The 23,860-nt window shown below is 40.6% G+C and overlaps 3 protein-coding genes across 4 annotated transcripts in view; 2 read left to right on the forward strand and 1 right to left on the reverse strand.

The window, feature by feature from the left end:
* shroom4 (shroom family member 4) overlaps positions 1–9,479 on the reverse strand; it is a 36,874-nt gene extending 27,395 nt beyond the window's left edge. For both annotated transcript variants that reach the window (XM_031584686.2, XM_031584685.2), the window contains exon 1: positions 9,157–9,479. In XM_031584686.2, coding sequence (XP_031440546.1) covers positions 9,157–9,279 — 123 coding nt within the window. In that variant the 5' untranslated portion in view covers positions 9,280–9,479. The remainder of the gene's footprint in view (positions 1–9,156) is intronic.
* A 6,582-nt stretch (positions 9,480–16,061) lies between these two features.
* On the forward strand, positions 16,062–18,781 carry bmp15 (bone morphogenetic protein 15). Its single transcript, XM_012817307.3, has 2 exons — positions 16,062–16,547; positions 16,995–18,781. Exons 1-2 carry the CDS (start codon positions 16,199–16,201, stop codon positions 17,834–17,836), a joined length of 1,191 nt encoding a protein of 396 aa, XP_012672761.2. The 5' UTR covers positions 16,062–16,198; the 3' UTR covers positions 17,837–18,781.
* A 2,403-nt stretch (positions 18,782–21,184) lies between these two features.
* leap2 (liver-expressed antimicrobial peptide 2) lies at positions 21,185–23,674 on the forward strand. Its single transcript, XM_012817308.3, has 3 exons — positions 21,185–21,508; positions 22,126–22,286; positions 22,466–23,674. The coding sequence occupies exons 1-3, from the start codon at positions 21,404–21,406 to the stop codon at positions 22,503–22,505; spliced, it is 306 nt and encodes a 101-aa protein (XP_012672762.2). The 5' UTR covers positions 21,185–21,403; the 3' UTR covers positions 22,506–23,674.
* The last annotated feature ends 186 nt before the right edge of the window (positions 23,675–23,860 follow it).

Consider the following 23,860-nt stretch of genomic DNA (forward strand, 5'->3'; position numbering starts at 1 on the left):
GTGGCTGCTGTCTGTGTCCTGTGTCTGGCTGGGCAGCATGAGGTCACAGTCACATGCTCTATAAATAACAGGGTGTTTCCCACTCCTCTGGTCTCACCCATTGCCACGTATTGTGTCCAAAAGAGGAACTACCTACTGCTAGTGGAAGTGGAACTGTCCGGTCACATTTTGCCAATCAAAAGGCCAGAGGGTAAAAAAAAATGCAGGGAGTTTCAGGGCTTTTGTTTTTGTCCATCTATAATTCAGACATCATAAGGGGAAAATTTCAGTGCAAGGATATTAGCTGATTAAGGAACGATTTGAAAAAGGAGATTTTTTTTTTCTTGCCTGCGGTCAGAGGCCCTTACTGGGTAATCTGTGATGTAAACAAAGACATCTGAGGTAGACATGTTTTAACAAGACATTATGGTGTTATATTCAACATCCCACCATGGCAAGCTGCTAACCCTAAATTAAAAGCTAATTCTAGAAGGGCAAAGTCAACGTCAAAGTCTAAAAGCAGTACTATCCATGAATTTCCTTTCAAAGAAATGACTCTTAAATCATTGCCAATGATTTAGTCACCAAGTAAATCATTACCAGGGGAGCGGAGACTCACAGCATGTGTCCTGTCTGTGTGCAGAGAGGTGGAAAAAACAGATGGAAGAAAACAAACAAACAAAAACCGAGTGGGAGTATTTAAAGTTTGATTGCTATCGTTTGTTTGTTTGTATACTGTGTGTATAGTGTGTGCAGCTGTTGGTGTGTTTGGTGTGTGTGGTGACTGGAGTATGTGTTTGCTTTTGGAGAACATTCTCAAACTGCTGATAGACAACCCAAATGTCTATTCACCACCCATTAAAGCAGCATCTCTCCAAATTACACACACAGGTTACTTTGTGTACACAAACATGTAGAAAAACACAAACACACAACCTAACAAGTCATTATAAAATAATTATAATAGGAAGATTCTCAGAACTTCTGCCACAAAGCTGTGCTGTCAGCAACAAAGACAGAATAAGTAAGACCACTGTACCGGCACACTGTATTAGTAATGTATTACGCTGTACCGGTAATGTATTAGTGGTTTGGGTTCGGGACAACTGGAAGGCCGACTGGAGAAGGACACATATGACTAAGAGGGAATCAAAAGGCAAAAGGGAGAGAGAGGAAGACTGGGAAAGGATGTGGAATCTAGAACTGGTTTGTATTCTGACTAAGAGGGGAAACACCAGTGAGTCAGAATGAGAGAAGGGTGAGACCGAGGAAGAGTGAGACAGAGGAAGAGTGAGACATGGGAAGAGTGAGGCAGGGGAAGAGTGATAGAAGGGTGAGACAGAGGAAGAGTGAGACATGGGAAGAGTGAGGCAGGGGAAGAGTGAGAGAAGGGTGAGACAGAGGAAGAGTGAGACATGGGAAGAGTGAGGCAGGGGAAGAGTGATAGAAGGGTGAGACAGAGGAAGAGTGAGACAGAGGAAGGGTGAGAGAAGGGTGAGACAGAGGAAGGGTGAGAGAAGGATGAGACGGAGGACGACTGAGAAAACAGAGAGAAAAAGATAAGTGATTGATGTGCTGGTATCCAAGGTGAATGAGATGTAAAACCAGAATCACCTGCATGTGATGTCATCTTCGCACTTTAAATAAACAGAAGTTCCAAACATAGTTATTGTAGCATTATACCGTAGGTCTAAAGATCTTCCACCTATTGTACCGTGTCCAAAAGTCCAATACATATTAATCTGATTTCTATTTGTACACATTCTCCCTCTGTGTGGACCTGTCTGTGTTTCTCAGAGTTTACGTGGCCGTTTACTGACGTGTAGTGGCTCATTAAAGTCATTTGTCAAAGTTGGAAACATGATTTTAATTCCAAAATGTTTCCCCTTTCCTTGATATTAGCCCCTAGTGAACTGCATAGCAATTTGTTGCTCTTGTTTTCATATCCATTGTGAGAATGAATACCACACGCAGAACCCACTGGGGAAAAGCCTTTTCAGCATTTATGGACATCCTGAATGCATAACCCATTTAAAACAACACAGGTTCATATAGTCAGACTGGAAACAAACCAAAGCTCAAACATCTGCTGATGTGTCTGTCCTGCCTGTATCTGTTTGCTATCATTATGAAGCCAGAGCAAATCAAATGAAGCAGCCTGTGTGGCTCTACGTCAGGGAGAGGGGTTGGTGGAATTCAATTCAATTTAGTTTCATTTATATAGCGCCATAACAATACAATTGTCTCAAGACGCTTTCCAGAGCCCAGAGCCTGGACCCCGATGCACTCACTCAGATTCCATGAGCCCAGACAGGTTCACACAGATGCCGCTTATCTGACAGACAACCGCAATGATTTCACTTTCACACTGACAAACCAAAGAGAAACTCTGTAGTTCTTTTGTTTTCATAACTTACAGTCCACATTTCTAACCCAATACACTTTTTGTCACATTCAACAAACTTCTCCTCGCATACCTCTAGATGTCCGTTAAGTTGGTGTGCGCTCACAAAAACTCTAGTTTGTACTCAGTCCTGGCGCTGTAAATGGGAAACAAACACAGTGGCTCGGATCGAGCCATAAATAATTCCAACCAATCAAAACATTGCTTCAGGAGCATGGAATGGCGGGATGCAATTTGATTGGCTGTTGAGCTCAAATGTCAACAACCTTTCATCCGAATCATGGACTGTGTGGTCTTTGAGCAGCACAGGGCAGCAGGACAAATATACATGACAGGTCAGCTAACCCTCTAATTATCCCCACCCACATTTAAGCCAAAGCCCAGGCGGTCCCCAGTACCATTACTATACACCTGGCCTGGTGAGACTGAGACCCAAGGGGCCGTCCCCATGACCATGGAATGGGATGAAAACAAAAGTCTTTCCTTTGTGTTTTCATCCATACGACACCGTTTTGAGAACTCCTCATCCACAGACTCGCAAAAACTAGTGAATAGGCTGTAGCTAGCTAGGTCATTTTAAAATCACATTTCTTGAATTACCTACGCTGCATGTTATGGCCTACAACAAAACCAGCGATGGCACTACAAGTAATCCTATAATAAATAATTTATTTGTCAACATCAGCCAAACCTGCTTTGGGCAAACAGAATTTCCCCAGTGAAGTGAACTACACCCTGCTTAAGGTTGCTAGCATTTAGTGTGACTTATGTCCTCCTCATAGAAATAGACCAAATTGGATGATTACCATGAGGTGTCTGACAAATCAAAAACAGATCTTCTCTTCATCGCCACTGTGGACGTGGTGAAGGCTTTGGAGGGCGAAGCTCCGACTGAAGCTTTACGGAGAATGAAATGTGATTGGATGAAGATGGGGTCGTGTCATCATCGTTTTCGAAAGGTTCTGCATTCGTCTATCGTTTTCAAAAGATTCCACTCTGGAACCTGGATTCAAAAGTATGCATTTTCTGGCCCAAACAAACCTGCCATTGTGATGTGAATGAAAGGCCAAAACGTAACAAAACTTTTCTGTTTTCGCAAAAACCTCCATTTTCACCATTGTTGTGTGGACAGCCCCTAACAGAGTCAAGATGGAAAAGAGAAGCCTTCTCTGGACCACACTGCAAGCCAGAAGTGGGGGAGGGGGATTAGCCAAAAGAACTAACATACTTGGATGCAGTTCAGCGCTAAAGTGTGGAAGAAGAAGTTACCAAGTGACTCTTGTGAAGGGGAACACCAATGGAGATGATGCAAAAAGAGGTAGAGAGTGAAAGACAGAAAGGAAAAGAAAAGGAGGAGAGAGACAGAGGGAAAGAAAGACAAAGGTCTCTTTCACAGCACATTATTGGGAGTTCCCCCGATGCTGCTGTGACCAGGCCCACTCTCAGGTCACTCTGTCCATTGCATTCTGAAAGTGGAGTGACCAGCAGAAAAAGAGGCCCAGTCAAAGAATGGGGAAATAACTTACTAGCACACAATCAAAAAGAGAGCCACATGCATAGGCATAAACACACACACACACACATTCAAAAGTAATTTATTTTTAGATTTAACTTTTATTTACTATTAAAGGTTTATTTGGCTTTTACTTAATCTAACAAACACATCAGCAGTGACAGACACTCACACAGACACACAGAATGGTATCCACCCACACACACACACTCATACAGTGAGTGTTTTGTTTTAAAAAGAGGGTCAGAGCAGCAGGAATGCATCTCGGTGGAAACATTGGTTTTCACATTCCTCATTTTGCCTCTTCCAGTTTCCAGCAGAGCTCACTGTACACAGGCCTACAACATGCGCTCCTGATCCAGAACTCACTGTACACAGGCCTACAACATGCGCTCCTGATCCAGAACTCACTGTACACAGGCCTACAACATGCGCTCATGCGCTCATGCTCTCATGTCTGATCCAGAGCAGACACCACCATCGGCATGTGTACAACACTGCAGCTACTAAAGGACACAAACAAAACATCTCATTTCTGAAAGTCACAAAAAAAGCCCACAATCCCTTGTGTTAGTGGTCTCTCCAGTGAACAAATCAAACGTCTTTAAAGCAACAACATAACATAACACATACGGTTTTATCAATTTCACAGTATAGTTTCATAGCTAGCTAGTTGTAAAAACACTCTCAAAACCCCACTAACTTCCTCCAGTTTTATGTGATTGCTCTTATTTATCACATAAACTGCAGAGAAAATGAGCCTTGATATTAAATTGCAACTCTTTCTGGTCTCCTGATCGTGGTATAAGGTTATGCACAGTCTGTCTCAAACACTGCCACTGTCGTGTCGTGCCGTTTGGTGTCAGGCTTGTGATGGATTGACAACCACAGTGAAGTTAGTTTGGTGTTAGATATTCGTTTGACGTTCATGACCTAACTGGATCTATAACTCATCTCGTTAAATGAACTATACTTACACATTATGTTATTCTGCAATGTATTCAATTGTGAAATGGTAAATAGTGTTTGAACATGATATTAAACTTAGTTATAATAATGTTGAGTACAATTATTTATTCAGCTGTTGGATTATTACATTTCAAAATAAAAGCCCATAATGAAGCGTAATTTGAGTTCAGTGGAATATCGGAACGGTCAACAAATTCTGTATAATGATATTTTTCTGTTCAGTTTTCTTTAAACAATAGTAAAGGATTACGTATAACTGTTCTAAATATTAACAAGAACTTGTGAAACCAAGGCATGACATTTTATTTTAACTTAATTTCAATAACTTTCTAGTATGAATGAAATTTTACCATATAAGTATGGTTGTGAAAGTTCTCAGAAATGTGTCTCATTGCATGAAATGAAGACATAAGAACACACAAAAACAAACTGTTTTAAACAAAAACGACTTACCATAGCCAATATAAGCAGGGGAAAAAAAAAATATGACTTGAGAATTGACACCATGTAAAAAAAAGGATGCAATACCCTAAATAAAGTTAGAATTATTTTTCTTCTGTTGGAAACCCTTGAAGAAAAACTGTCATCAATTACATACCAGTCACACGTCTCAAAGGGACACCAGCAAAAAAAATCACATGGGCTTGCTCTCTAAAGAACATACTATTCAAACCTCCATCCCCAAGACTCCTAACAAAGCAGAAGCTCAAGAAGCCAGTGACCTTAAGGCCAAAAACCTAAAGTGAAAAGCTGCTGCGATTCATCACTGTCATAACGGGAGGGGCAGGGAAGTGATGAACACACATGAAAGCTCAACCCTTGAAACTCCCACCCATGTGAAGGAGACCATGGCATGACACGTCACAAAATGATCATGTCCCTGAAGTGTTTAAAATAGTGCAGGGTAGAGGCAGTCCTTCTTTGGACTGTACTTTAGAAATTCCTCTGTCACTCGAATAGTGTGTTTGTCCTAAATTTAGATATAATTGCAATTTTGTGAACATTTTTATTTCTATTTCTGGCAGGCAGAAAATGAGAATTTGGGTATATATTTTCATACGGATTACATGGCTTTTACGAAGCTAAACAGTTCAGTAAAAAATTATCACAACACATCATATAGGGGGAAAATCCTTGACAAGTGAGTAGATATTGGGTACTTTCCGGCTCATGGAGGGCAGCCTTTTTAACTCACGCCTGTATATATAGATCTTTCCACAGATATTGAGTACTCAAAAATTTCATTTAAATTTGAACGAATTACACAGCAGAAAATCGAAGATGTAGGGTATGCTTATAAAAAGCAACCATTTTAAACCTATTCATTTAACAGTTCACAAAACCAAATAGATACTGTGTTTGACTAAGACAGAATGAGGGACATTTTGGTTTTGGCTAAAACCTTTACTGGCCAGTTAGTGGAAGGGGGGGGGGGGGGGGGTGTTGACATTCCCTGTGGTTGACATGAACTTCACAGCTGCAAACAGAACATGTGTAGCTTGAGAGAGAGAGAGAGAGAGAGAGAGAGAGAGAGAGAGAGAAGGACAGATAGAAGGAAGATTGAGATGGAGTGTCATTTACTCGACACAAAGTTCCATATAGTAACTGACACCAGGCTCCAGAGATGGGAAACACCAACACAAAGTAACACTCCAAAACAACCATGGGCCTTGACAGCATGAAAGGGTGCCAAACTACGAGTCGATGTGGCAGGGGTAGAGGGAGAGGGAGCACTCGAGAAAGGATAGTGTATCAGTTATTCTCCCTTACCAACTCGAACAGAAAAAAGTGTTTTTGACTAGGAGAATTGCTACTCATTTTGCTGAAAGTAATAACAAATAGCCAACAAATGAAACCACACAATTTTGCATTTTTGACAAGAAGATACTGATACGGAAAAGTATAATACTGAAAAATCCAGGTATATTTTGTAAAAAGCACATGGCATGTACTTTTAGACACAAAACATGCTACAGAAATATTTTAGTGCCGTGGTTTTTGCTCAAGACGGATATTTAGATATAGGCAAAAAATCCCCAACATCAGTGAGAATGTTAACTAAATGTATGCAGACCCGGTCCTGTCCACCAGGGGCTGGTGTTAACACAGTTTGGAAGTACAGCATCCACCTGGGTCAATCCCATCACAAGGCTGTGCGTCTTGGTCACATCTACCATCTTCATCATCTTCTACATTTCAACACAATATCACATCCACAAAACTGTCAGATGTTGATGTCACATTTCCTCACGCTGCAGAGGAGCTAGTCAAACATATAAGTTATGTCTCCAGCGTTTGGTAGACATATCATTATTTTCTCCCCCCAAAATCTGATTTATTAATAGCCCAAATTGGGTATTCCTAGCTGGCTCTTCTTGGTGAACATATGCATGTCACAACCACTGTGGGTATAGAAGAACTAGAAAATATTGAAATAGAAACATTTAAACAAATGATATGATTTCTACTATTGTGCTCAAACTCCAAAACACACGACAGACACATCTACACAGCGCTTGACTGAAATGGAAGTACAGCTATACAAATACATACATGTCACAGAGGCCAGCAGGTATAGTACTTTCCTCCAACTCTCCACAACAAGACTGACTCTGGAAACTTAGATCACTACAAGTCATGTCTTCCCAAACATCATCATTCAAGACAACTGAATAAAAACTTCTGACAGAAAGTAGCAGAATTTGTTTTGGAAGTAGATTGTAGGGAGAGGGGGGTCGTACAGACCCTCCACCTAAATTAAATTGCCATACACCCACCTCTACCCATGCAGCAGCCGTTAGGTCTGCATGGGTAGACGGCGACAGTGGTACAGGAGGTAAAGAAGTCGTTTAGTAATCAGAAGGTTGCTAGATCGATTCCCTGTTGAAGCGTCCTTGAGCAAGACACTGAACCCCTAATTGCTCCTGATGTGCAGTGTGCCATCAGTGTAAATGTAAAATGTGTATACATTGTAAGTCTCTTTGGAAAAAAATGTAGGTCTACAGACTTTAGAGTGGGTGTTTCTGCATGCCCATTTAGTCCACTATGCGTCATATTAACCACTGTGAATGTTCTATGGAAACTGAGCCGTGAGCCATTGAGGCACTCTCCTTGTTATTAAGCAGAGGAGGGATCACAGTGGAGTAGGCCTAAGCAGAAGGGTCAAAACTGAGAGGAACTGAAGGAATATGTACTGGAATGTCATTTGGCAACCAGTGTTAATTCCTTCAACATTTACAGTGTCCAATCATCAATTAGGACCATTATTGAAAAGAAATCCACAATTAAAGGGTAGGTAAGGTCAGCTAACTGTCGCATCTATTCCAGTCCCTATGTGGATTTCCCCCAATTGCTTCATTTAACAAGGTAGGCTTATCAATTATGAAAGCAAGCAGGAATAAACTAACGATTTTAGAGGCTATTTATCTTTATGAGCTAACTGCTGACAAGAGACAACTGAATTTAAGATGGAGTTTCCTTTGCTGCTTGAATTGAAATATCAATTTGATTCTGGGAAATGGACAAAGACATTGAGAATGTTCAACTACGTGCGGTGGCGGTGGGGATAATTGCTGAATTCTACTCACTGCAATATAGCCCGCCATAGCCTGAAGGCTATGCTCTTAACTCGCGATGGGACCACAGATTTCTGCATTAGGATTAGGCACAATGAACACTATAGGGAAGTCACCATGTCTGCCTTTTTACGTTTGCTTTGGTACTAAGGCCCATTAGAACGCCAAACCGCAAATGTGCACGAACACCGCGGACCAGCTGTACTTTGGTTTTATATTGACCGTTGCCTAAAAGCACACGGTTGCATCAGTATGAAGAGCCTGATGTTGCCCGGTTTTGTAAACATGTGTTAGGTTAGGCTGCATCATCATGTTATAAATGGGTAACTCCAAGTATGTTTATATGCTACGTTCCCTCACTGACACAGTAAACACGGTAGAGAAAGTTTTCAAAGAATAGCCTGCGCGCGTATTGGTCTGGGAAAGTTAATTTAGCTGTAGGCTGTTCACAAAAGAGCTGATGACTAAGGTCATTTCTTACCATGCAACATTGTGGAAACCACAGATAGAACCACAGGACCTCATTGGGGCACACAACATTGGGTTGTTGCCTAGAAGTCTTCGCTGCGACTTTTACACACGAGGTACAATTCAATACGCACATCACAAGGCCAAAAATCAAAGAAAAACATCAGCTAAATGATGCACAGCACAGCCAAGTCTTTTCTGGTATGTGGGGAAGAACGTATTTTTTCTTTCAAAACCAGGCATCTTACTTTAGTTATGATAAGCGGTTCGTCGTGCTCAAGTCCCCCTTTTAACGTGAATCCCCACGGAGCACCTCCTTGAAGCTGGACGTGGATGTGATTAAAGGACACGAGCTGTTCTACGGTCTCCATTGTCAGCTGTGATGACTTCTCCTGTACTCTCCCTACAAACTCGGCCAGTGTCTCCTACCCCAGAGCTCCATGACCAGATGTTCATTACGATAACATGGGAGAGGGCAAGTGAGGGTGGGCAGGATCCGCTAAAATAACTTCATCGCAAGTTTTAGCGAGGCGAATGCTCCTCAGTTCCTAAGATGCCTAAGTTAGTTTGAGTGACAAGTGGGACGACCCGTCAAAACAGCCTCTGGTTGTAACAGACCAATGCCAGAGGCTGGGGGGTGTAGTGGATGTGAGTATGCACTCATTGTCCCAAATTCTAGGCGGCAACCTCTGCAACGGGTCTGAATGAATTTCCCAAAGTTTCCAAGAAAAAAATAGATAGATAGGAAAGAACATACTAATAGGCTTAGTACTGAATGGAAATTATTTATTGAAATCATACAAAGCTATTGCCTCACCGACCGTGTTCTATTAATGAAACATAAAAGGAGTTAATTATATGTTATTGTTAAAACAAACTTTAACAAAAGTGAGGGGAATTCAAGTTTTTAAAAGGTTTGAAAGATTTTCAACAGTATTATTAGGCTTATGTGATCTTGAAAATAAGATTTTATTTTTGTAAAAAAAAAGTTCCTTACTCTCTTCCTTCCTGTTTCACTACAGCTGACTTAACATATCCTTGATGTCTGTAGTCCCTAGACACCACTCTCTCAGGCTATCAAATGTTGAAATGGAATGGCTACTGTTGGATGGAATCATCAGCTTAAAAACTCTAGACCAGAAACCTATCAGCTATCACCACTGCCATAAGACAACAAAGTATAACTTATTCAAATTTGACAGTTTCTTACAGTTTTTGGAAGCCTGTCTCATTTTTTAAATATTACATGGGCTGGCACCTCCACCATTGAATGAGTTTATAAAGCTGAAGGATGGCAATGGCTTGGCAACTAGGGCAGTCACCAGGGGAGACTGTTATACAGTATAGACACAGTACGTTTGGACAGACAGTCTTCTCAGTACGCGCCTCTAATTACTGGAATACCCTCCCTACTGATGTAAGGGAGTGCGCCAGTATTTCAGTGTTCAAAAACAAACTTAAGAAATGGATAAAGAATAACCAAACCTGCAACCATAATTAGGCCACTGCACTACTCACACCGTAACTTCTTTTTATGTCTAACACCTTGTCTGTCTGGTTTTTACAATGCGTTATCTTAACTGCACTGTTTTGTCACACTGTTGTTTACCTTGTATGTCTGTCTGGTTTTTATGATTTGTTTTCTTAACTGCACTGTTTTGTCAAACTGTTATTATCTTTTTTATCGTGTTATTATGTTTCTTATCTGCTTATCTTTTTTAAATTAATTTTGTATTATTATTATTTCTTTTAATTATATATTTCATTTTTTTTATTATTATTTATTTATTTCTTTTATTTCCGTATCTCTCTGTCATGCCCTGGCAAGGGACAACGAATGAAAAATAGCTAACCTAGCTAATTCCGGTGCATTTACATTTTTGGGGGAAATGTTTATCAATGTACACTGTCCCTTTTCAAATAAACGCATAAACTAAACTAGAATTGGACTCACCAAATAAGGAAAATTCCATTCCCCCAGCTACCTTTTTGCTAGCCGATACTGCCCCTCCCTTTCCAACTAATGTGCAGAGGGTATTTGGTAAGTGGACTGTTTAGTAATCAATGTCATAAGCTGCATGGATAGAATCACATCAGCGGCAAAAGGAACCACATTCGATTTTGAAATCTTAACTAAAATTTGAAGAATGAAAGCGTTTGAGTACAGCTGAGATGGAGGAAGGACTGATAGTCCAATCAGAGCAAGAGAGGGGGACATCGATTAGTGTTTCCAACCTAGGGTTGAGCTGACAGAAAGATGGAGGTATGGATCATGAAAAAAAAAGTTGCTGATAGAAGTTGCTGATTTGTTGTGATGATGTTGCTTGATTTGTCCCAGATAAGCTTACAGCAACAGTATGCAACAATTGCCCACTTGTGGTGTATGTTTTTATAGGCAACTAGTTTTGCTATCATCTTCAGATTCATATTAATGCCATATGGTCACATGAAGGCTAGTTTACACATCTGTCCTTTTCAGGAGCTACCCAGGCTATGCACTCTGTAGTTCTGTTGGCAGGCCGGACAGTCTGTTCCAGTGACAGCCCAAGTACACTCAAGAAGTGTTAAAAAAACTTTTTAAACATAATTTGTCATGCAAATGTATTTGTTAGTATATTTGGTAGGATTTTTAATATCATTATGGTTATGGATATAGTATTTAGCAGAAGCTTTTGTCCAGAGCGACTGACAAAACCTAAAAAATAGACATTAGAAAAACAGATACATATGCTAATGAAAAAGAAAGATTATAGTTTTGGTATTTGGTAGAGGTGTTTTGATTTAATATTCAAATTGTTTAATATTTCAATTTAGAATTGTTATACACATTATGTGCATAATGTTATATTTCTCAGTGTTGTATGCATATAATATTTTCAAATATGTTTTGTAAGTCACTTTGGACAAATACCTAAACTTTAACTTGTATTGCAACTTGTATTGCCCAGGAAGATATAATTGATAAAAAAGTTCACGCCCCCAGTTTAACTTCTAATAATGGCTCAGGTCATTTACTTTCAAGATTGCCCTTATTAGAGACACAGATGATATGATACTGGCATTTATTCCCCATAAAGCCTGTGGACCAGCCTATTAAACAGACTGTCTGTTTTCTTCTGGAGAGACTAACTAAACTGACACTCAAGGCCCTAGTTTGAGGCTGGCAGAAACGGCGGTGCAGCATTAAAACAAAGTTGTAATGTTCACCAAGGCGATCACTGAAAGGTGCTGAGCAGATCATTAGGATGAAAATGTAGAGAGGTAAAGGTGTGATCAAAGGCCTTAAGTGGGTAGAGCCAGGCTGAAGTTAATCAGTGAAAGGTTTGGTTAAAGCCGGCCAATAGCTTTGTCGAGCAACCCCTTTAAACTGTATGCATCAGACGAGATTACACATTAGCAACATCGGAGCTAGGTACTGAAACTAAAATGTATAGCTTTCATACAGCTTATACATATAGCTTACATCTTTGATGAAATGTTAAATGTTTCAGCAGACATTCTGTGGTGTGACTTCTGGGAGCAGGAGAGGCCAGCTCTATTTTCGATGGAAATGAAGGTTTTTGGATAGAAACACAGGTTTTCTTAGTAGGCTACTTTCACTCCTTTCAAAAGGATAGCCTACTTAAGGTGCGATAATGCAAAAGAATGATCTTAAGCTTTTACTGCAACCTCATATTAGGGTTGTCTTAGGTAGCTATCGTATTTTATCCTTTGCCAAGCTTTTTTACTTAGAATTATTCCTGGGAACACATTGTTGGCTATTTGGTGCAGTCAGTACATCCAGAACCCCAATAGAACTGAGCAGGAGAGTGAAAGCCTGTTCTGCTGAGCACTGGGTCAAGGGGAGACAGCGGACATATAAAGGTATTCATTTCAGTAACACGAGGCTACTGGTGACTGTAGTGTAGATATACTGATGATATGGGCTATCTCAGGGACAGAGAAAAAAATCTGATGCGTAAAATGCAAGCAGCACAGTGACCAGTAGCTTGCATGAATGGGGAATACATTAAATATAGGAAGTTGCGACTTTTGTTTATGTTTGTTGTTATTTGAACACCTGGACCAACCTGAATGCACTTGTAGGCACAATATGTGAATAGAAATGACAAGAGAAGTCATTATTGGATCATGGATGACATTTGTTTACTGAGGACTGAGTAACAGAGTGACAGAGCAGTTAAAAAGCAATCTCCGTTTCAAAATGGGGATCAATCCTGGGGCCTCTGTTATTCTCTGTTTATATGCTCTGTCTCAGCTTCATTTCATACCGCTTCTCTGTTCATTAGGCTCTGTTATACAAATGTGCAAGAACAATATCCAACAGCAGCCAACAACAGGCACAAAACCAATGAGCCAAGCAGTATTGCTCCACTGAAAGCCAGTTTGACATCTACATTGATGTAAGCCAGCAATATAATAGACAACTTAAACATAAGTAATGACATTTTGCTCTGGTCATAGAGTTTTACTTTGATTGACGACATAAGCTATAACTACCCTCAAAGATTCTTCTTTTTGGTATGTAGGCTAGTTTTGTGCCAGCAGGATTGACACCGCACGCAAAAGAGTAAAGCATTAGAAGGAAACAATCAAAACAATGTTTAGCAAGGTAGACTACCTAGCTAGCCAAGTGTTATATAAATTAGCATATTTCCAGTTATATATATTATATACAATATTCTGAGTTATATACAGTAAGCCTACCTAGGCTACTATACCCTACGCACAAACTTTAGGTTTTTATGGTGTGGGGAAGAACAAGAATCACTCATCCATGTTATGGTCTTGTCTATGTTTTTTGGGGGGGGGATTAATCATGTATCTGCAGGGTTACTTAAAAAAATGTATTCCGTTACAATTACTAATTACCTGTTAAAAATTGTATTCAGTAACCTAATCCAAGTATCACAAGATTAAAGTAAAGTAACTTGATTACTTTCTGTTACTTTTAGATTACCTCAATGCCAAATGTGCAAATGACGACAACAGAAAAGAGACATCAATAAGATGGCCTTTACTTAACCGTATTCTGTAAATCAACAGCACAATGTAACATTAGAAAAGAAAATGAGGAAACCAAGTTGTAAGAATAAATTATAGGGTGGACCTACAGAGTAGTATATATATATATAGTTAACATAGTTTACAAATGCTGTTTGAATGTTGTTTAAGTGATACTCACGCGACTATCACTTAAAGTCTTAAACAACATTCAAACAGCATTTGTGCAAATTTAATTTACAGTTTTATGCAAAAGTTTGGGCACCCTGATAATTATCATTATTTCAGATTATAATCTGCGGGTCTTTCAAAGCAGCAATTTCATTTGGACAAAATGTACACCTTATGGGAAAAGTCACATTTCAGATCTGTAATGACATTTATTTTTATCGACAGAAACAATGCAGTGTGCATCATAACAATAACAGATATGTGCACAAATTTGGGCACCCCAAAAGAATAATCACATCAATATTTGGTAGAGCCTCCCTTTGCTGAAATGGTTGTGACCAAATAACTCTCTTAGTTTCATCTGTCCACAGCACTTTATTCCAAAATGATTTTGGCTTGTTCAGATGAGCCTTTGCGTACCTCAAGTGACTCTGCTTGTGGTGAGTATGCAGAAAAGGCTTTTTATGCATTACCCTTCCATTGGGCTGTCCTTGTGCAAAGTGTGCTGGACTGTGGAACAATGTACAATGACACCATCAGCAGCAAGATGTTCTTGGAGCTCTTTAGAGGTGATCTGTGGTTTGTCTGTGACTATTCTAACCATTCTTCATCTTTGTCTTTCATATATTTTTCTTGGCCTACCACATCTTTCCTTCACAAGGACTGTTCCTGTGGCTTTCCATTTTCTAACTACATTTCTGACTGTGGAGATAGACACCTCAAACCTTTTTGATAACTTTTTATATCCCTCTCCTAATTCATATTGACAAATCATCTTAGTTTTCCGGTCATTAGAGAGTTATTTTGAGGTTCCATGTTGCTACTCTCCAACAGGGAATGAAGGAAAAGCACACCTAGCAATTAGCTATGTTAAATGAGCTTTTTCATGATTTATTTGCAGTTTAAGGTTCAATCAGCTGATCAAAAGGATTTTGTGTTTCAATCAGTCAGCATTAAGCAACTACAGGCATTCAAATCAACACACTTAAAAGGGTTCCCACAATTTTGCACAGCCTATTACTGCTACATTAAACATTTTTGTCTGAAAAACATCCCATCATCCAGCTTTCTCTAGAAAATGAATGACATATTGCTATGATGTTTTCTTATAAAGACAGAGCAAATTAACATGCAACATCAGAGGGGTGCCAAAACCTTTGCATAAAACTGTATATGTAGCCAAACTTGCTTTGTTAATAAACAGATGTTACTCACACTTCACGCTGAAACTTAAATTAAACTGCCACGAATATATTTCGGTCAGAGGCTTGTGTTTTATCGACACACGATCATCCCAGTTATCACAGTCCCCCTTTTTCATTACGTTAGTAGGCAAGCAATACTGACAGGCTAGCTAACCAACTTTAATCTCAGTTAACTGGATGTCTGTGTAGACGTTAGCAGTGTTGGTCTTACCTGTAAATGCTTCATTAAATTCGACGTGGAGTCCTTGGATAACGACATTTCCACCGTTGGGAGGCATAATGTGCACTGCACTGCACTGTTATGTTATTTCCATTTTAAGTTTTGAAGACAAAATATTGTCGATATTTCCAGCCAGATAAAGCTTTTTTTGAACTTGTCGGTTTCTCTGTTGTCTTCTCGTGAAGTGTTGTAAAGTTTGCATGTGGATGATAGTATAATGTTCTTTTTTGAAACGTGTAATCCTGTTAGTAATCCCAAATTTGGCAAAAAGTATATATACGTCTGCCTAGCTATGGCCTACAGCCAGAGCTAAACAAATGTAGGTGGGCCTAATCATATTGACCTAATCATATTTTTAAAATGTTTAAAAATGTAAAAAAAAAAAAAAAAAACAGTGAAATGTCATTGTCGTCAAACGTCAATATTTATATCAAAGAAATGCAATTAAAGAGTTCAGAAAACCTACAGGCTTTTCAGCACAACTCCTTTACTATCAGGAGAAACCCATGGTCGCTATGTGGTAGGCCTCGCTTACGTAAACTGAAACGTAACAGGGGTTATTAGGGGGTCAAGATCTTGACTCACCTTTCTTAAAACGCCACTGGCAAAAAGGTGTGCGACTGAGCGTATCACGGCCTTCGATTTTAATACCATGGTAGCCCTCTTGGTCAAAGTGATTCACGCCAGAGGATGACCATGAAGACTAAGTTTGTCCTTTCACAGTTTAGTATACTGTCGTGTTTTTTACTGTTGTTCTCCACGTTCTCCCGCGTGGCTGGTAAAATGGGTATTTCGTCGTCGCATCTCAGTGTTCTCACCGAAGGATCTCGGTGGAGTTATCACGCAAAACCGAAGAGTGCCCACCATACACCATTCACGGAGAGAGGAGAGGAAGACCAGCATTTGCGGTTCATGTTGGAGATGTATAGAATGGCTGCAGAAACAGATGGTAGGCCGAAAGGGCATAAAGTGTTTGGGTCCAACACTGTGAGGCTTTTACGCGCGTCCGTGCAAAAACGCAGTCTTGTAGCATCTAAAGGTACGTTTTTTTTGCTCGTCATGATGATTTGTTAAGATGCATGTCATTTGCGTTGTGTTATTGTAAAAGTCGGCTAACGGCTACAAGCCTAAGGTGGTTTGTCGTCAGCAGCCTTAGTTAGAAATAACCCTATTGCGGGGGTGGATTGTCCGAGTCGTTGTTTTGCTAGATATTAGCTCAGGGGTATAATATTCTGGCAATATCTCTAACTGTGGTTCGTCCTATTAGTTGTGTAGGCCTATCTACACACTCAACCTATTGGCTATGCGGTTGTGAGTTTATGAGAACCAACATAATCTATGCCAAAGTTCTTCTAGCAAACCAGTTAACCCGACACTGTCCAACCTGTGTTCACCGTGGTCTTGGAATAGTTTAACCAAACTCAATTTTCGCAGGGTGGCATAGAAAATGATCCAATTTATATTTATCCCAACCCTATCTTTATAGATGTGCACTTCACACTGAAGTATGAACTGGAAAGCCTTGAACTTGAGCGACTGGTACGGGCCTCGCTAGTCCATATGAAGTCACCTGTGGGACAACGACTGTCAGTCAAATGTGAGGCCAAGGTCTGGCACCTGGGACCAACAGGAGAGCTGGGCATGCCATCAGAAGACACAGTGACCCTGAAACCTCACAACCAGTGGGTGGAGGGAGACATCACACGCCAGGTGTCTCAGTGGAAGGAAGGTCCTCTGGCCCTGTCCGTTCAGTACCGCTGCCAGCGGGGAGGGCGGGTGAGGAAGAGAGGGAGGCGTGCAGTGACGGGGAGACGCCAGCCCCCCCAGGTGTCCTTGACGGCTCCTGCTCTTCTGCTCTTCTTGGAGGAGGAGGAGGAGAGGCACCCCATTGAGCGGGGGTCATCCGGCACACTTCCACCACACACTGCCTTTCGGCACCGGCGATCCAAGGAGCCGGGGAGCATTGTGTCGGATATCCCCAACTACAAGGGAAGCAAGAACCATGTGGCCAAGAACCAGTGCAAATTGCACTCCTACCAGGTGGCTTTCAGTGACCTGGGATGGGATCACTGGATCATTGCCCCTCACAAGTACAACCCACGATACTGCATGGGAGACTGTCCACGGATCCTGCACTACGGCTTAAACTCGCCCAACCACGCCATAGTGCAGTCTTTCATCAGCGAGCTTGGTGTGGCAGACATCCCACCCCCCTCCTGTGTCCCCTACAAGTACAAGCCCATCAGCGTCCTTATGATGGAGCAGAATGACAACATTGTTTACAAGGAATACGAGGACATGATTGCAGAATCCTGCACCTGCCGGTGAGACGTCTCTTGTCGAGCTCTACGTCTCCCATGCTCAAGTGTCTTGGTCTCATTGGACAACAGTAAGAATGTTTATGATGTGTTCTTTCTTTGGGTGCTGTGGGTCATAATGTCATCCCCACACTTGCAGACTATTTCTAGTGTCAAGTGGGCTATGGGTAAATGTGCATGTTAAGGGTCTGTATGTGTGTGTGTACGTCTGTGTATTTTTTGTTTTCCAGGAGCCGTCTTAAATCTGAACTTGGTGTTGGCGATGTGTTTTTGAACGTGTTTTATATATGGATGTAATAATAATAACAATAATAATGATGTTAAGTCAGTATTTGACAGGCATGAGCAGGGGAGCATGGCATTGTATTAGCTGTCTGGAATCCTTTTTGGGTATGCATGCATGTTTGAATTTTTGTTTGAGCTTGTGATGAGACTAGTGATTTTGTGCATTCAAGTGTTGTATCTATTGACATTTCTGAAGACCTTACAGAAATTCAAAAAAAAAACTAAAAAAAGAAAAAAAAAATCAAAAACAGTGAAGTGCTTTTTAAAGTTGTACTCTAAAAGGGCCCCTGGTCTGTGTGGAGGCAGCTGCGTGGCGTGTAGTTCTGTGGCGGGTTGGGCCAGCAAACTCAACAGGTGTGTTCAGTGATGTTGCCATCAGTCGGGTAGGCGGCTGGTTCCACATTGTAAACCACAAGTTTTGTTAGTTTTTCTTCTGGTCAGAGAAAGTGGCCTCTTAAGGCAAGCAGAGAGAGATTGTGAGGATGAAAGCAGCAGCAGCAGCAGCAGCAGCAGCAGCAGCATCAGCAGGAGAAGAAAGAGCAGTCTGATTTGGGATGAGCTATTGAAGAAGGTCTCATAACAGTGTTTCTCATGAGAGATGAACATGGTTAAAGCATTGACAGTTCTTTTATTAACATAAATGATGAGTACAATAATAAAATAAAAATGCATATTTTGTACAAAATGTTTTGAATTTTGCCATTAATGACGAGAACAGGATTTTTCTTTTAAAACTGTTCCAACAGTAGGAACTGCTTTTGGTTTTTCTGCTCTTATATGTTGTGACCACAAGGGGGAGGACTTTCCTCAGTGCTAGGGAAAAGATGAGTTTCGGAAAATCTACTGAGGTAAATATTGTACTTTTTCACGCGGCATAGTTCAGTGTTAACTAAAAGGACAAAAATAGGACAACTGCTGAGATAGAGGTGACGCAGACTTGAGCAATGTGTATGGACCTTTTGCTCAAAACAAGACACCTATAGGATGGTGGTAGTTACAAATGAAAGGGATTATTAAGGCAGCTAATATTTGATAACTATGCTTGTCACTAAGTAAAGCTTGTCACTTTGAGATCTAATTTTAATTGTAAGTCATACAGAGATCAAAGTCTGACTAATTCTGCATCTGTGTTTTTGCAATCATGTTTGTCACCCAAATGCATTGGTCAAAGCACAGAAGATTGAACACATGAGGGGGAGTGAAGTGTTTTAAGCAGAATTGTCCACCATCAGCGTCGGTACTTTGTCTTTAAGACTTCTTCTTTCCTGCCATAAGAATATGTAGGATAAGAGGGTGGCTCATTGGAGACCTTTTGCCCCTTTGGCACGAGGTCAGTGGAGCGGAGCGGCTCTGGTTCAGGACACTGCACTGTGTGTGCAATCTGATGACCATCTGCCAAGATTCACAAACACCCTGGTGAGTGCCAGCAGAGGTCATCTGTGTCTGAATGGCTGTGTGATGAGACCTTGATGCAGTCATGGACCTCATGCCCTTCGCTCCCGCGCACATATCCAGTACAGGGACGTTCAAACTATTAAAGACTGAGCCAAGAGAGAACCCATGGATGAAAATCACTCATCAGCAATAAACCACAAGTGCCTAATTGGCAGTTGGGGATATGTTCAATTAGAGCCACCTATATGGTCTCTTAATGGGTTATTTGCAATTGGGTTTGCCATTTAGTTGGTCTAGAGCTTGAGAAAGAGAACTTGTGAATTGTTTGGACTACTATTGCAATATTGGTTACTAAACACAAGTCCCAATACTCAGGGATCTTACTGATCAAAGTACCCCTGCAGGTCAAATGAATAGTTTGCACTGACACAGATGTGCACACAGGTACACACATGCATGTATAACTTGCCAAATGCTCGTCTTAGAACGCTGGTCAGCTGTTTCTTAAGGGTTGGGAGTGCAGGTAATTGTGTGGTGTTCATATTTGTGTGTTGGTGCCTGTCTTAGTGTGTGTATGTTAGTATATGTGTGTGTGTTAGTGTATGTGTATTAGGGCCTGTGTTAGTGTGTGTGTCTTAGTGTATGTGTGTGTTAGTGTATGTGTGTGTTAGTGTATGTCTATTAGGGCCTGTGTTAGTGTGTGTATGTGTGTTAGTGTATGCGTGTAAGTGTGTGTGTTAGTGTATGTGTATTAGGGCCTGTGTTAGTGTGTGTGTGTGTTAGTGTATGTGTGTGTTAGTGTGTGTGTGTTAGTGTATGTGTATTAGGGCCTGTGTTAGTGTATGTGTGTGTGTTAGTGTATGCGTGTAAGTGTGTGTGTTAGTGTATGTGTATTAGGGCCTGTGTTAGTGTGTGTGTGTAAGTGTGTGTGTTAGTGTATGTGTGTGTGTGTTAGTGTATGTGTATTAGGACCTGTGTTAGTGTGTGTGTAAGTGTCGATGTCCATATACGCGTGTCTGTGATCTGGTGGGTGTACAGTAAAACGAGTATGCAAGTCTAAGCATTATGCAGTTATCTTAATTTGTCGTGATTGATTATCTCTAATGGCTGGTTTCAGTTCGTTGTTGGCTGGGTTGCTTAAATGCATATCTGGTTGGAAAGGGGTGATGTAAGGGGTCATTCCATTGATTTTATAAATGTTTCAGGTCAAAAAGCAAAAGTCATACAGTTCAAATCAACATTGAAAATCCACTGGATGATTGTTGCAGTGTTCTAATTTGATGTATGCCTTCTCATATAGCCTGTCCTCTTGTATCTGAAAGGTTTACATTCACAGTACTCTTATGATGTGAAAAAGGTGGGAGCGGTAGATGATCTATGTTGGTGTTTCTTTGACATGCAAAGGAGGCTTATGCAAGCTTATGCAGAATTTCCTTTGTAAAATGTACATTCATGATAAAAACACATTTAAAAAATTCTCGGTGGCATCTAGGATCCAAAAATCAATGAAAATGATATGGTACATATGTCAACCTTTTACTGCCCAGCGCTATATCTCATGCTATTTTGTCTATATCACCCCGAGTGAGAACACCATGGTACTAAATATACCATACCATATGTCCTTCCCACCCTTGAGCGGACAGACTAGTTCACTGGTGGCCTGACATTGCACCTTCACCTTGCAGGTCTGAAATATTAAGCAAATAAGTGACATCATGGGAGCACAGAGAGGCTAGACCTTGAAAAAGAGAGAGAGTGAGTGAGTGAGCGAGCGAGCGAGTGGGAACAGTAGAATGACTCCATATCTCTAGGGGGAAGTTTGCAGTATAAAAGAGGGCTGAAAGTGTTTCTGCTACCACATGTTTCTTGGTTGCGTTGTCACATCCAGCTCTACATGCACACTCCCAGCGATCATCTACTCAACATGCAGGACCAAAGCCACATCTCCACCAGGACCTTGACTACCTGGTGCCTGGTCACACTGCTGATCCTCCAGCAGGTAAGAAAACCTTTTTTTTTTTTTTTGTGGCGCTTGTGTGTATTTGTGCCTAAGGAGGTTTTGTTGTACTGCAAACATGAAACGGCAGATTCCAGTTCAGTCTACTATTACATGTAATATGTAATAAGGGGAATAGAGGTGTATCTATTTGAGTAACTAAACTAAGTTTTATGCCTTGAGAATCCTTCAACTATAGTTGTGCAATTTCTTCTAGCAGTTTGAGGAAAGGTCTCTGATGAAACGCTAAGACCTTAGGGTTTGAATCTCTGTGCCCTTTAGGTGTCAGTTTGAGGAAAGGTCTCCTCTGAAACGCTAAGGGTTTGAATCTCTGTGCCCCTTAGGTTTCAGTTTGAGGAAAGGTCTCCTCTGAAACGCTAAGAGCTAAGGGTTTGAATCTCTGTGCCCTTTTAGGTTTCAGTTTGAGGAAAGGTCTCCTCTGAAACGCTAAGAGCTAAGGGTTTGAATCTCTGTGCCCTTTTAGGTTTCAGTTTGAGGAAAGGTCTCCTCTGAAACGCTAAGAGCTAAGGGTTTGAATCTCTGTGCCCTTTTAGGTTTCAGTTTGAGGAAAGGTCTCTGAAACGCTAAGAGCTAAGGGTTTGAATCTCTGTGCCTTTTAGGTGTCAGCTGGCCCTGTGCCCCAACCAGATGTACCAGCTGGGTCGGTTCAGAATGTGCTGAAACGCGTGGTCCGGATGACACCTTTGTGGCGAATCATGGGTACCAAACCTTTTGGAGCTTACTGCCAGAACAACTATGAGTGTTCGACAGGAACCTGCAGGTATGTACTGCCCAGGGCCAACGTTTCTGTTTGTGTCAAATGTTTGTGTGTATATTTCAAAATCTTATTTTGTGTTGTGTTAATCAGATAGTGCTGTATTTTTGGTCTAAAATACAGCATGTGAGCTGTTCCTTGTCTTGTGTAACTGACACTAATATATAACATATTTCTGTTTCCAGGAGGGGTCACTGCTCGTTCAACCAATCGGTTCAATCCTAGAAGTGGCGTTCAGCTGGATCATCTCAGTGTTTGATCAATTCCTCCGTAAAAAGACACAGGATACAGTTATGACAACCGTTTAATGAAATGTAATGAGATGTTTAATATGTAGGTTGCAGTCTGACAGTGGGTTGAGACACCAACTATATGACTGTTTAATGCAAACATGAATGAGAGTTGGATTTTGCACAGTTATCAACTTACTCTCAAACATGCATATTTATAGGGGACAGGTTATATCAAACGTGTAACCTGTTCATATCTACTTAAGTACTGTACCAGGCAAGTGCCTGTATTTTGTCTGACATAAACTTTTAACCTCGGGAACAATAATCAACCTGCACAATTATGAGAAAAAGAAGGATTGCTCTATAAGGGTATTTTTGTGAAGAACACTTCGACATTGCTATTAATTAGCAACAGGCTTAATTTGATCTGAATATAGAAGGTACTATATTACTAGTGGTCTTGGTTTGACCAGGGTTAGTGGGATGCTGTGTTGAACTGCATGTTGAACTTCCAGCTGTGGCTCGGACACTCCGTACGGAGAGCAAAGTTCAAACCTGAGTGTCAGTGAACCAGAGACGTTGGTGATTAAGCAAGTGGAAGAGATATAGAACCAATCAATGTTTCTAGGGCGTAGTGAATTGGAGTATTACAACAGATTTGCACATCTTTTTATTTGGAAGCTAGCAGTTTTTATGACGCATATTTTTTTATATTAATATTTTTTGACTAAATCCTATTTTAGGAAAGCATTATGCCGGATCGCATCTCCTTCCAAGTATTATGTGTTTCCTACTGTGATTGATTTCCCCCTGACATATCTTCATTGTTCTCCCACACAATCATCTGATTACTGAAATGTATCTCCATACATAAAGGATTGCCAGGTTTGCCTTTCTTGCATTCCTGGCTTTAAAGAAAGATCATGTATCTTGTTAAGAATTCATTTTGGTGATATACCCACACATTACAATGTTTGTTTTGTTATTGTTATTATATTGTCTGTAGAAAATACACATGTTTTGTCATATTGTTGGAAGCCGTTGTATGAAGGATTACTGATTGTCCTTCCAGTCTGTACTGTGAACCTGAATAATGCATGTTGCATTTTACCTTTTGAGTATTTAAACCTCAATAAAACCTTCTAATATTTAAAAACTCAACAAAAGGAACTCCTTTGTGTTTTTTGTTCGAGACATTTTTGCTGTAGCAAAATCGAACAATGGTTCTGTTTTCTGAACAGCCTGTTGGATTGGATTGGATTTCTCAACACTGTAAAACTAAATGAACTCTGACAATGATCTCGTCCCCTAGGGAACATTCTTTACAATGTGCCACGCAGTCTAGGA

Source organism: Clupea harengus, chromosome 18 (genome assembly GCF_900700415.2).
Source record: "Clupea harengus chromosome 18, Ch_v2.0.2, whole genome shotgun sequence".
In the NCBI taxonomy this organism is placed as follows: domain Eukaryota; kingdom Metazoa; phylum Chordata; class Actinopteri; order Clupeiformes; family Clupeidae; genus Clupea; species Clupea harengus.